General features: G+C 47.3%; 1 protein-coding gene across 8 annotated transcripts in view; it reads right to left on the bottom strand.

The window, feature by feature from the left end:
- The window catches only part of ATP2B3 (ATPase plasma membrane Ca2+ transporting 3), a 117195-nt gene that overhangs the window by 46823 nt on the left and 56366 nt on the right, over nt 1-14006 (bottom strand). For 4 of the 8 annotated variants that reach the window (XM_081844525.1, XM_081844522.1, XM_081844519.1 and 1 more), the window contains 5 exons: nt 10743-10940; nt 8271-8528; nt 7362-7487; nt 4728-4853; nt 381-419 (listed from right to left, as the gene is read on the bottom strand). In XM_081844525.1, coding sequence (XP_081700651.1) covers nt 381-419; nt 4728-4853; nt 7362-7487; nt 8271-8528; nt 10743-10940 — 747 coding nt within the window. The remainder of the gene's footprint in view (nt 1-380; nt 420-4727; nt 4854-7361; nt 7488-8270; nt 8529-10742; nt 10941-14006) is intronic. The other 4 variants (XM_081844523.1, XM_081844520.1, XM_081844524.1 and 1 more) reach the window with 1 other exon arrangement.

The following is a 14006-nucleotide window of genomic DNA, read 5'->3' as shown; positions in this document are numbered from 1 at the left end:
GTGTGGAGGAATTGCTGCCTTCTAAGAATGTGCAAGGATGAAGGGGAATGCTTAGAAATGCATGTTGTCAGTGTCACATAGTGAGGTGGCAGCAGCATGCCTCTGATTGACAGCTGCTAGGAGGGCAAAGAGGACGGTGGTGTTAGGGATGCTGTCCTCATGCCCTGCTTGTGAGCTTCTGAGGGGCATCTGGCTGGACATTGAGAGGAACAAGGTTGCTGAACTAGGTGGACCTCTGGCCTGAACCAGCCATGCTCCTCTAATGTTCTCACTGGTGGGGACATACATGTCATGGATGCATGTCTAGCATGCATGGTTGGCCTGTCTGGGAGCGTATGCATGTATTCTGGAGACGCAGATATATGCCCTTCTGCACATACCCCCCTTGTTCTCAGTTTCGGAAGTCTCTGCATTAGCGTCTAGGGGAAATGAATGAAAGAAGGGACCATGGGAAAGAGGAGGTTGGAGTGCAAGAGGAGGGGAAGTGCAACAGGGGTCAGACGTGGTGGGGATCAGGGAAAAGAAAAACAAAACATTAATAAATAAATTTTCAGGGTGAACTGACAGAACGCAGCTGCCAGGGGCCCAAAAGGCCCTCTCCCAATGCTCCTTTCTGGGCTTGGTCCTGAAGGCAGGTTCAGAACCAACGAAACACAGTGCTCCAAATTCCTCCTCCCCAGAGCTGATCCAGGAGGATATGAAAGCTGATGGTAGACCTGGGTGATATTTCAGTTCAATAACAGTCTGAAACTGGTATGAAGTTCAAATTGTGATACTGGCTTCCGAATTTTTGAGCTGGCAATACATTGTGGCTCCCTGGCTGCCACCAGCACAGGGCATTTTACTCCCTGTATGTTTGCCTTCGCCTGAGCAAGCTGGGTCGGTCAGGAGGAAAGAGGCAGCCTGCTCCGCTTGGCAAAGGCCAGCACACAGGTAGGCAGGCAGGCAGGCAGGCAGGCAGGTGGAGCACCTTCTCAGGCTCTCTCTGCTGAGGCTGGGTTGCAGAGGGAGGGAGGGAGCGCGGGGGCAGGATCTCCTTTGCCCAAGCAAGTGGACAGCCTCCTTCCCTTCCTCCTGGTTGCTCCTCTCTCCCTCCACAGCCCAGCTGCTTTTTCAGCCTTTCCCTGTGTTATTTCAGACACTGTGTTATTTCACTATATTGCAATGGTTAGCTGGTGATATATCACAATGTTGAAAACCAGATATTGCCCAGCCCTTGTTGATGGTATCAAATGCCAACAAGAGATCAGAAAGCAGAAGCAAGGACACACTCCAGCTATCCTGCTCTCTGCAGAGGTCATCCATCTGACAAAGGCCAACTCAGTTCCATGAGCAGGCCTGAACCCAAATTGGAACGGATCTATATACTACTACAGCGATACCTTGGTTCTCGAACTTAATCCATTCCGGGAGTCTGCTCAACTCCTGAAACCATTTCAAAACCAAGGCCTGGCTTCCAATTGGCTGGAGGAGCTTCCTGCATTCATGCAGAAGCAGCATCAGATGTTTGGCTTCCAAAAAACGTTTGCAAACCGGAACACTTGCGTGTGGGTTTGCGGCATTTGGGAGCCGATTTGTTCGGCCACTAAGCCGTTCGGGAACCAAGGTTCCACTGTACTAACAATAACAATAACAATGATGATTTTATTATGTGTACCTCGCCCATCTGACTGGATTGCCCCAGCCACTCTGGGCAGCGTCGAATAAAATACAAAAACACAGTAAAATATCAAACATTAAAAACTTCCCTCTACAGGGCTGCTTCCAGATGTCTTTTAAAAGTCAGATAGTTATTTATTTCCTTGACATCTGATGGGAGGGTGTTCCACACGGCGGGTGCCACTACTGATAAGGCCTTCTCCCTGGTTCCCTGTAGCTTAACTTCTCACAGTGAGGGAACCATCAGAAGACCCTTGGTGCTGGATCTCAGCATTTGAGCTGAATGATGGGGGTGGAGATGCTTCTTCAGGTATACAGGGTTGAGGCCATTTAGGGCTTTAAAGGTTAGCACAAGCACTCTTAAACATACTGGGAGCCAATGTAGGTCTTTGGGCCAGTGTTGTATGTTCCCATCGGCCACTCCCAGTCACCAGTCTAACATCCGCATTCTGGATTAATTGTAGTTTCTGAGTCATCTTCAAAGGTAGTTCCACATAGAACGCATTGCAGTTCAAGTGGGAGATAACCAGAACATGAACCATTCTGGTGAGACAGTCCACGGGCAGGTAGGGTCTCAGCAGGCATATTAAAAGGAGCTGGTAAGCAGCTGTCCGGAATGCAGAATTAATCTGGCCTCCATGGACAGCTGTGAGTCCAAAACGACTCCCAGGCAGTACACCTGGTTCTTTAGGGACACAGTTACCTCATTTAGGACCAGGGAGTCCCCCACACCTACTCACCCCCTCTCCCCCATAAAAAGTACTTGTCAGGATTCAACCTCAATACATTGACTGCCACCCATCTTCCAACTGCCTCCAGACAGGTACACAGGACATTCACTGCCTTCACTGGTTCCAATTTAACCAAGAGGTAGAGCTGGGTATCATCCACATATTGGTGAACACCCAGCCTCAGCCGCCTGATGATCTCTCCCAGTGGCTTTATATAAAACGCACAGCAGAGTGGACGGAGTCCTGAGTCACCCCACAAGTAAGCACCCAGAGTTCCAAACACTCACCCCAACACTACTTTCTGGACATGGCCCAGGAAGAAGGAGCAGAACCACTGCATAACAGTGTCCCCAGCTCCCAACCCTTCCATGGTTTTTGGGAATGATAGACCAGCAGAGTTGTTTAGCTTTTTTTGGGGGGGGCAACAAGGATCGACAAGGAATGGCCCGTGATCGACTGGTTGGACATTCCTGGATTAAGATATGTTTATAGAATTAGGCTGCCTGTTGGAAACAGCAGAAGGAGAAGACTGGGAGGAGTGAAAAGATTTCATCCTATAGAGCTACTTTCCTTGAAAACTGGGACCTTGTTGTGCTGGGAGTGATTGAGTGGAGTTACTTCAGTGTTTCTACACCTTATGTGGGTCTGAGGTAGTTAATGAGTTGAACCCTTCTTGTACTGAAGGCCCAACAATAAAGAGACAAACGCCGAAGGCTTTGAGTCATGACCAGTCTCTTTTCTGAATCAGACTCCAAAAATGATGAGCCATAATTCGGCAGATGAGTCAACAATGTTGAGCAAGAGTGCCGAGTCAAATGCAATTACACTGTGATGCCCTTTAGATGTTCTTCTGGCTGTGTGGGAGTCACTTATCCATGTGCAACTGAGAGAACATTTAAATGGCCCAATCACATGGGCCTTTCCCATGGAATCAGCAAACCCTCTCCTGCTCCAGGTGCAGCACCTTTTCTGTGCGAAGGACCCTCGTAGTTTACCTCTGTGCATGTGACTGGGCTATTTAAATGCTCCCAGTTGCATGAGGAGCTGCCTATGAATAAGCAGCTCCTATGTCGCTACAAGAACATTGAAAGGACACTTGTGCCAAAGGACAGCTGGATGGGACTGTTTTACGTCAGGGAAAAGAGGTGACCTGCACCTGGATCTGGATCTGGATCAATAGGGCAAAGGGATAATGGGAAAATTGAGAGGAGGGCTGGCAGTAGAGCTGGCTGGTCAAGCATTTCTGCTTCAATTTTTTATTTTTTATTTTTAAAAAACACAAGTTCTTGTGAAAGTTCATCAGTATTTTAGTGTGGATTTCTTCAAATATACACATTTTTGTATGCCATTTTGCCTAATATGTAGGAACTAGGTAAGCTGAAGAGAGGCACAGACTGCCAAGAAGTGAAGGATGTTAGACAAAAGCAGGAATGATGAGCAAGGTCTGTAACAACTGTGTCGGGTTTCACAGATGGAGAAGTCACAGGAAAAGGTAGTAGGGACTGAAAGAGGCAAGATCCAGTCCAGATAGGGAAGGTGGTAAAGTGAGGGACAGAGCCAGAAAAGCTGGTGGGCCCAGGAGATTTAATGAGCCCAACAGAGGTGCAGTTCTGTCTCAGCCCTCAAGTTTGAGTCTGCTCTCCACCACTGTAAGAAATCCCCTAAACTGCCATCCAGGAACAATAGGTCAACATCTACAGCCCACAAAATACTTATTTGGTATCCAGTGCTACTGAGCCCATACGAATGATGCTGAGTTATAGTATGTGGCAAACATGTTTAATAGTTAAACAGCCGATTCAGGTTAAGATCTGCGCAGCAATATAGTACTGTGTGAGATACTGACTCTGTCCACATTCTACCTTTGCAGCACTTTAGAATCACATTATTTCCCTCAAATAATTCTGGGCATTGTAGTTTGTTAAGGGCTGGAAATTGTTTGTGAAAGGTAAACGACAGTGCCCAGAATTCTTTAGGGAAGGAATGCCTGAAGGTACAGAACTGCTTGTATAACCAAGGACAGCAGGATGATGCTAAACTTGAGGGCACTTGAATGAATTTGATGACCTTGAAGGCAATATCTAAGTAGTGAGGTCCTATTATGTTGTAACCATGATTGTGTGCATTGACTTAATACTACACAGATGAGAGACATTGTGGACAAAAGCTGGCCAATTTTGAAAACATTGTTGAAAGACGGACCCGAGAGAGACTGATCATGTCACTCTTGCATTGGTAAACAAATGGCTGACCTGAATATGAAGACTTGAAATGTGTCACAAAGGCTACAGATATGTACTGGGGAATGGCTTACCTACGCCCGAGGGAATATCTTACCTTTTTTGTCTTTCTTTTCCTCCTCTTCTCCACCAGCACCCAGCAAAGTGAAGATAATCCCAGTCTGTGAGTTGACCCCAACGGCTGTAACAACCATTCGCCCAGAGCCTTCCATGACGTGGGTGCCTGGGAAAACAAAGGGAGAGTCAGTAGGGTATCAGAAGAAAGTTGGAAACCAAGCCAGGAGCAGAAGGCTCAGATCCCTTGGAGTCACTACAAGATCCCATAGTCCAGTGGCTATTCAACTGTGCCCTGGGGAACACTGTGGTTCCATGGAAGCTTAACAAGAATTTCTTGATGAGAAGACCAATAAAGGCAAACAACTCCCCTGAAAGCTAATTTGCCAGCCACTAACAATTTTCCTTCATGATCTGCAGCCACAGGAAAGTACTGGGTGATTTTTAGGTACATGATGTTTATGTGGGACATTGGTGAGCCTGAAAGTTCTGGCCAACACTCTGCATATGCACCCTAGACCACCCTCCAGGATCTTTTGTAAATGTTCACAAGTGTTTTGACAGACAAAATGAGGTGCAGAAGGTTTCCTGAAGGTGGAAATTTTGAAAACCATGCGATGGTAGCCTACTAAGTGTTGATCAGAGTAGACCAATTGAAATGAACAAACCTAACTTAGCAACAGTCATTCATTTCAGTGGGTCTGTTCTGAGTAAAACTTAGTTGAATACCATCCCACAGTTGAGTAAATGATCACTTGAGTAGCCCCACTTCTCCCAGCTTCTGCCCCTTGTTGTACAGGAATTATGGGACTTGGGTGCCAACTGTAGTAGATGGATGAGGAGGAAGATTGTCAGGGTCCTCAAGCAGTGTGAGGTGCCTCCAGCCCCTGAAAGGAGGTGGCAAAAATGCAATTTAGTAGACTAGTAAAAATAATGGGCCTTGGTGCTAGCTTGGTGCTTGCAAGGTGCTAGCTTGCAAGGGTGATTGGGGGCCCTTATGTCATGTGTGTGATGTTGTGATGTCCCAGTGTTGCACATGTGACGTCAAGATGTTGGGAGGAGCCAGAGATGGGTGGGCTTTGGGAAGGTGGTGGGAAGGCTCTTGGACCTTGTTGGAGCATTGCGCCTCCCTCCCTAAGATGGGCAGAAGCTTCCTGGGCTTTGGGAAGGGGGCGTCAGGCCTGTGACAGGATGCTGGAGCCCTCCTTCCTCCTTCCCAAAGCTCTGTGCTTTTGGGACTTCGGGGTGGGGATGGCAGTGGCTTCTTTCTCCTCCATGTGTCCTTCTCCCTCCCTTTCACTGTGCTAGGCTTTAGTCTCTCTGCTCTCTCTCCAAATTTCAACTCTCCTTAGAATCTTCTCTAGCTCTCTCCCAGCCTCTTCAGAATCTCCTCCAAACCCTCCAGGCTCCTGTAGTAGCTCCTGCAACAGCTCCCAACGTGCTTCAGATGTGCTACTGCAAGCTAAATGGTGTTAAGATCAGCAGAGAGAGCCTTCTAAGCTACTGAATAGCAACAATAATAATTTTTTTATTGGTACCCTGCCATCTGACTGGGTTGCTCCAGTTACTCTGGGTGGCTTCCAACAAATAGAAAAGCATAAGAAAACATCCCTTCTAACAGAGGTCCATGCATCTGGTCCCTTCATTGTATAGCTTTTGCCATACACTGCAGACCGCACCCTATTATTTCAATAATAAAATGTTTTAACTTATTTTAATATTGTGTTTTTCAATTGTTGTAACACACCCTTATGGTGAAGGCCGAGTAATAAATCTAATAAATAATAATAATAAGTTGCATTTTGCAGTTGCACTTTGTTTTAAAATATTGTTGCAAGGGTGACTTATTGTGAATGGAGTATGGTTTTGCAACAGGAGCTGGAACTGATGGCAGGCAATAGGAGAACTGGCCCAGTCGCCGAGGCAATAGGGGCGCACTGCTGCTCCTGACACCCATTCCGACATCCTTCGGCATATGCCAAAGTCACCATGGGTGCCATAGCAGCATTCGCAAGCTCTCCTACAGCAGAGGTTTTCAAGTTGTGATCCAGGGAGCTCCGAGGGAAGTTTATCCGGGGCTTTGCAAGGAGAAGATCAGCAGTGGTGACAGCAGCTGCAGGTGAAGTGGTGGGTGGTAATTTAAGACTCAGCTCATGTGAGCCAAGTATGCCCCCAGCTCCTTAAACCAAAGGGGGCTCTATGGCAGCCACACTCATTCCTTGCAGATGCACCACAGTGGAAAGGGTTTCCTGAAACCAGAGAATTTGGAGGCTACTGTCAGGGGCGGAGGAAGGGGTGTGTGGTGGGGGCGGTGTGCCCCAGGTGTCATCTCTGAGGGGGGGCATTTCCCCCTTCCTCCTTCATTTTGACAGCTTGGGGGAGGCTTGGGAGTCACGGGTGGGTGGCGTGCCATTGTCCCCCACTCCCGGGCTGCTTCCTGGGGGAGGGAAGCCTCCCCCGAGCTGTCAAAAGGAACAGGGAAGGGAGGAAGGCTACTGACAAAGCAGCGTGGCTCTCCCCCCCCCCCCCGCCCAGGAAACAGCCCGCCATGGGTGGCTCACTCGGCCCCATGGGCGTCTCGCTACTGTCTGGCTACTGTCAGTGCACAGCAACCAAATCAGCACATGATCCTTCTGGCTTTCCTAAACTGCATCCCTTTCTTTCTTGTACCACTCACCTGACAGCAGCATGGGATCCTTGTCCACTGATTTGCGCACGTGATCTGACTCCCCCGTCAAGGAGCTCTCATCAATCTTGAGATCGTTCCCCTGGATAAGCACCCCATCTGCAGGAAGCAAGTCACCTGGAGAAAGAAGCAGGTCAGAGTCATGGTCTCAAAGAACAACTCTGCTTAGGCTGCAATCCTATAAACACTTACCTAAGAGGAGTAATTCCCACAGGACTCAGTGCATCTCAGGAGACATGCACAGGATAGTGCTGTTCATCTCCAAATACCACCTTCTGTTCCCTATCCCATCTCAGTTTCTTAGCGCTAGCCGGGGTGCCCATTTAATTACCCAATCCATATACTATGTTTGGAAAATGTGGTCTGCTAGAAGGATGTTCTCAATGTTTGTTCTACCACTGCAAAGCTTTCTGAACCTGGAATTATGAGGATGCCCTCTCCCCCATGCGCCACACCTGCAAGGGAACTTCACATAGAGGTAGGCGTTTAGTAACTGCTCCACAGCTATAGATAGGTAGCCGTGTTGATCTGCTATAGTCAAAACAAAATAAAAAAATTCCTTCCAGTAGCACCTTAAAGACCAACTAAGTTAGTTCTAGGTATGAGCTTTCATACCTAGAACTAACTTAGTTGGTCTTTAAGGTGCTACTGGAAGGAATTTTTTTATTTTGTTTTGCTCCACAGCTGTGAACCAGCCCCATCTGATGCCACAGGCACCCTTCATGCAACAAGGATCTCAAGGATTCCTCAGCAGATGTTAGATCTCAGGACTGTCACAGATCAAATCCCAAAAGTTTATCTTGATATCATTACCCAGGCTCTCCCTGTAACAGTCACGCCTTCAGCAGGCCCCCAGTAATAAATCCAGCCCAGCCCGCCAGCCCCTTCCTTGTCCCTTACCATATTTGATTTGAGCAATGTCCCCGGCAACCAGTTCAGCCACAGGGATCTGGACCTGTTGCCCATTGCGGATGACGGCAAACTTCTGCTCCTGCTCTATGCGGCTCTGCAGACCTCGGAACTGCTTCTCCTTACTCCAGTCATTGAAGGCTGTGACCAACACTACACAGATCACCGAGAGCAGGATGGCAGCACCCTCAATCCAACCAGCTTCTGACTCACCCTCATCCTCTGCGCTGGCTGCCACGTTCCCGCAGACTAGGAAAATGGGGGAGAAAAAGAAGGTGTTGGAGAGGGAGGAGGCTCCTATCCTTATGACCACATCATTCTTCAGTCAGGGATGACGAACCAAGGTACCTCCAGAAGACACTGGATGACAACTCCCATCATTCTTAGCCACGGAGTGGGGATGGTGGGAGTTGGAGTACAACAGTCTCTAGAATGCGGTAACTGTGCCCCTGAAGGACCAGGTGCGCAGCCTGGGAGTCATTTTGGACTCACAGCTGTCCATGGAGGCACAGGTCAAATCTGTGTCCAGGGCAGCTGTTTACCAGCTCCATCTGGTACGTAGGCTGAGACCCTATCTGCCTGCGGACTGTCTCGCCAGAGTGGTACATGCTCTGGTTATCTCCCGCTTGGACTACTGCAATGCGCTCTACGTGGGGCTACCTTTGAAGGTGACCTGGAAACTACAACTAATACAGAATGCGGCAGCTAGACTGGTGACTGGGAGCGGCCGCCGAGACCATATAACACCGGTCTTGAAAGACCTACATTGGCTCCCAGTACGTTTCCGAGCACAATTCAAAGTGTTGGTGCTGACCTTTAAAGCCCTAAATGGCCTCGGTCCAGTATATCTGAAGGAGCGTCTCCTCCCCCATCGTTCTGCCCGGACACTGAGGTCCAGCTCCGAGGGCCTTCTGGCGGTTCCCTCACTGCGAGAGGCCAAGTTGCAGGGAACCAGGCAGAGGGCCTTCTCGGTGGTGGCGCCCGCCCTGTGGAATGCCCTCCCATCGGATGTCAAGGCGATGGACAACTACCTGACATTCAGAAGACATCTGAAGGCAGCCCTGTTCAGGGAAGTTTTTAATATGTGACATTTTAGTGTATTTTTTATCTCTGTTGGAAGCCGCCCAGAGTGGCTGGGGAAACCCAGCCAGATGGGCGGGGTACAAATAATAAATTATTATTATTATATTATTATATAGAAGGCCACCATTTCCCCATTCCTGCCTTAAGTCTTTGAGGTTTTTTCTTACAATCAAGTGGTGCAGAATTTTTATTAAAGGCAGAGGTCTGGGGCCCTGCTCAGCAGATCACTTTGCCATCTAAAGCAGGGGTGGGGGCTAGACATTAAGATCATGAAGTCCAGAGTCTGAAATTACCTAAATCACATAGCCCTAGTCCTTCTTCCAGATTGTCAGTTCCCATTCTGTAAATGAGGCAACTTAATTTTCTGGTGTGCATATGTCCTGAACATCTCACAACCTTCAAGTATGTTCCATAAATATAAATTTATCTTGGTGAATTTGCTTGTTGTTAACTACCAACCACAACTACATGGATCTGGATGATTGCCAAAGACTACCCTAAATGGGTCATTGCATGGGTACGCTTGGAGTGTAAAGCCCATTTCAGACATGGAATTGTGCAGGAGGACAAGCAGTCCTCTACCTCAGAGGGTTGTTATGCAGCTGAAGGAAGTAGAGAATCACATAATACTCTTTGTACATTAAAAGTACTTCATAGGAACAGGAAAACGAATGAATCAGCAGGGTAGATAAATGGAGCAGTCAGTGGAAAGTGATGGAGAACTCGATAAATTTCAGAAGACTGGAAAGCAGAAATAGTTGTTGATTCGATAGATGTTTCAAGAAGGCACATTGATCTTCTGTTGAAAGACAGATCTTAGTTTTGACCTCAGCATCGTGAAGCCAAAGGCAGTCTGTGTGGGCCTGGGATCAGGCCTGGGATCCCCAACATATGAAGCTCACCTTGCTTCTACAAGATAGAAGGGCATTCAAGTCTGTTAGCACCTAGGCTGTGGGACACCTTGCCTTGTAATATTAAGCAAGCACTTCAGCACTTTGCTTCAAATACCTGCTTAAGACCTTATATTGTTGTTTAATGAATGCTAGCTGTCCCGGGCTCTTATCTTCAGGTGGGACATAAGGTGACCAGCTGGCTAGCTAATGGGGAAACCTATGGCCCTTCAGGTGTTGTTGGACTTCCAGCTCCCATCAGCCCAGGCCCTCACAGCCAATGGTCAAGGATGATGCAGCTCAACATCTTCTGGAGGGCCACAGGCTACCAGCCCTGCTGCAGGGTCTTATGGGAAAGGCAATATCCTAGATAGGTTGGCTCAGAGCCCGCCTTCTTCCTTTAATTCCAAGACTAGCAGGCCATGACCTCCTTGAGAAGGGAGTTCTGCTCTCCAGCAGATCTAATCACTCTATAAGGAGCACATCTCACCTTCGCTTTCTTCGCCTGGTGGAGCATAAAAAGACAACCCCAGGGAGATTATGGCAGCAATTTCAAGAATGATCAGTGTCACATCTTGGAGGGCCTCCCATACTAACTGCAGGAAGGTCTTAGGCTTCTTTGGGGGGATGAAGTTCTGTCCGTAGATCTGCCTTCTCTTTTCCAGGTCAGCTGTGTTGTCCGAGAGGCCTGCGGGGGTGGAGTGGGGAAGAAGAGAGAGCAGATGACATCAAGCTGTACAAGTTGTAATTCCAAAACTAGGTGATTTATGGAGGGCTGTTGCCTGCTCTTCCATACAAATGCTCCAAGTGGTGTGTAAAGTTCAAACGTACTAGGAAAAAAATACATTAAAAAAACAAAGAGTGGATTTCCTGAATTGGTGAGGGGTTGGGTAGATGGCTTTTGAGGGCCTCTTCCATCTCTAGTGTCTCTTTGTGTAATTTCCAGTTCCCAACATTCTTTCTCCCTGTGGCCTAGGCTTAAATACATGCCCTTGATATGCTACTCTTCCATAGGCAAGCTATTTTCTTTTAGTGTGGAGGAGCATCCAGTTATGTGAACCCATCCCCTTGCACTTTGAAATGGTATAGCCCAGACACAGGCTAACTATCCCAGTGAGAAATCCCTGACTCCAGGTGCCTAGACCTGGGATGGGGAACCTGTGGCCCTCAGATCTTGTTGGACTCCATCTTTCCTGATCATTAGCCATGCTGACTGGGACTTGAGTCCAGCAGGTTCGCCACGCATGACCTAGACTATGAAATGTCATGGATGGAATCAGGAGTTCCCTGTTGCTGTTGTTTTGGTTTAAGAGAGACAGGGAGCACCTCCAGTCTATTGCCATTTTGGAGTGGGATTCAATCATATACAGTGGTACCTCGGGTTATAGACGCTTTGGGTTACAAATTCCATTAATCAGGAAGTGGTTGCTCCAGGTTAAGAACTTTGCCCCAGGATAAGAATGGCTCCTTGTTTGTGGAACATGCTCCCCAAGGAGGCCTGCTTGGTGCCTTTGTTACATATCTTTAAGTGTCAGGGACAAACTTTCCTCTTCTCCCAGGTCTTTGGCTAATTAAACAATGGGGGGTGTTATTGTTTTTGTTTATTACTGTGGTGTGTATTTTTGTGTTTTTATATTGTAAACTGCCCTGAAATCCTCAGATGAAGGGCGGAATATAAATTAAATAAATAAATACAGAATTAAAAAATACCCCCAATACTCTCCAACCTTATCTGTTTAGTACTCCCTCTTCTTACACTGGTGGGGAACTATTAGGAGGATCAGGTACATATCTGAGTGGGGGCAGATGCATCTGGACTGTGGTGCACACGGATGCCAACCAGTGTTAGAAACTCGGATATATAAACCAGGCGCTAAATGCAACAAAGGTTGCAGTCACCAAAACAGGATGTCTAGTTGCCATTTTGGGGCAAGACGGCTCTAAAGTCTTATTTTCCAAATGAGGGACTGACTGTGATTGATTCTCAGTTAAACATCTGGCTAGCCGAGATGACAACCTTGAGCTAGGCTAAGAATTTTGAGAAGAAGTTCTTCTCAAAACAGAAAAGTCCCTTGATCCAGGGACAGTCCACATACTGTATATATTGGCCTATTCCTCCTTCTTTTTCTTAATGGTGACTGCTCCTGCTCAGGCTGCACAGAAAAAGCCTTTTGGTTCCTGAAATTCATTCTGACTGTGTAGATAAAATATAACTAATAGAATTCTATAGGATGTGGTGTTAGTGTGTGAAAACAGTCAAGATCCAATGGTCCCCATACATGCAGCTCCAGATGGTGGAGATCTCAGGTGCCAGCCTGTTGCCCAGGCATCTTCACTTGGCTGCAAGTGATTGACAGCCAGGTGCAAAAAGCGCCTGGCTCCTGGTTTATTTCGAACACTGACATGAACGTGCACATATTGGCCACAAAATGCCAGTGTGTGGCAACCCTTGCTCTATACTCTCCTATATTCAAAGGACAGAATGCTCTGAATGTGTTTGAACTCACAGCTGATCTCTCACCTGATCTGCTGCGATATCAAACATTCAGTGAAAACATTCTAAAGTATTACCACATTTTTCCATATATAAGACGCCCCCTATTTTTTTGAACCCTAAATTAAGAAATGGAGGCAGTGAGAGATTTTACTTTCTTGGGCTCTATGATCACTGCAGATGGTGACAGCAGCCACAAAATTAAGAGACGCCTGCTTCTTGGGAGGAAAGCAATGACAAACCTAGACAGCATCTTAAAAAGTAGAGACATCACCTTGCCGACAAAGGTCCATATAGTAAAAGCTATGGTTTTCCCAGTAGTGATGTATGGAAGTGAGAGCTGGACCATAAAGAAAGCTGATCACTGAAGAATTGATGCTTTTGAATTATGGTGCTGGAGGAGACTCTTGAGAGTCCCATGGACTGCAAGAAGATCAAACCTATCCATTCTTAAGGAAATCAGCCCTGAGTGCTCACTGGAAGGACAGATCGTGAAGCTGAGGCTCCAATACTTTGGCCACCTCATGAGAAGAGAAGACTCCCTGGAAAAGACCCTGATGTTGGGAAAGATGGAGGGCGCAAGGAGAAGGGGACGACAGAGGACAAGATGGTTGGATGGTGTTCTCGAAGCTACCAGCATGAGTCTGACCAAACTGCGGGAGGGAGTGGAAGACAGAAGTGCCTGGTGTGCTCTGGTCCATGGGGTCACGAAGAGTCGGACATGACTAAACGACTAAACAACAACAACAACAAATTAAGAAATCAATATTTTAAACATCAGGCAGAACAACTTTGATATTTTATTAAATATTCAAAGCACCGGTGTAACAACTCCCGGTGGCTCCTGGGGTGGTGGGGGTGCTCGCTCATGGGCAGCAGCACAGCCTGCCCCCCAACACCTGAGATCACCCAAAGTTGTTGCGCTTTTCAGGGGGAGATCAGCCAAGCCAAGCACCTGGGAAGGTCAGTGGCAGCTTCTTCATGGCAGCCGCAGGAAAGTACCATAAGTAGTGTTTTCTTTTTAACCCCTGTGCATTCACTATCCGTGTATAAGACGACCCCCAAATTTTGTCTAAACCCTTTTAGCAAAAAGCATTGTATTCTACAAGGAAAAATACAGTATTTTCTTTTGTTTCAAGTAAATGGTTATCGGCTGTATACACACCATACATTTAAAGCACATTGAGAGCCACACTTCAAAGAATTCTGGAAACTGTAGTTTACCCTCCAGCGAGCTACAATTCGCAGCACCGTTAACAA

Source organism: Podarcis erhardii (genome assembly GCF_964252035.2).
Source record: "Podarcis erhardii genome assembly, chromosome: 17".
NCBI lineage: Eukaryota > Metazoa > Chordata > Lepidosauria > Squamata > Lacertidae > Podarcis > Podarcis erhardii.
The sequence above is the reverse complement of the archived record's forward strand: the minus strand, read 5'-3'. Positions and strand labels throughout refer to the sequence as shown.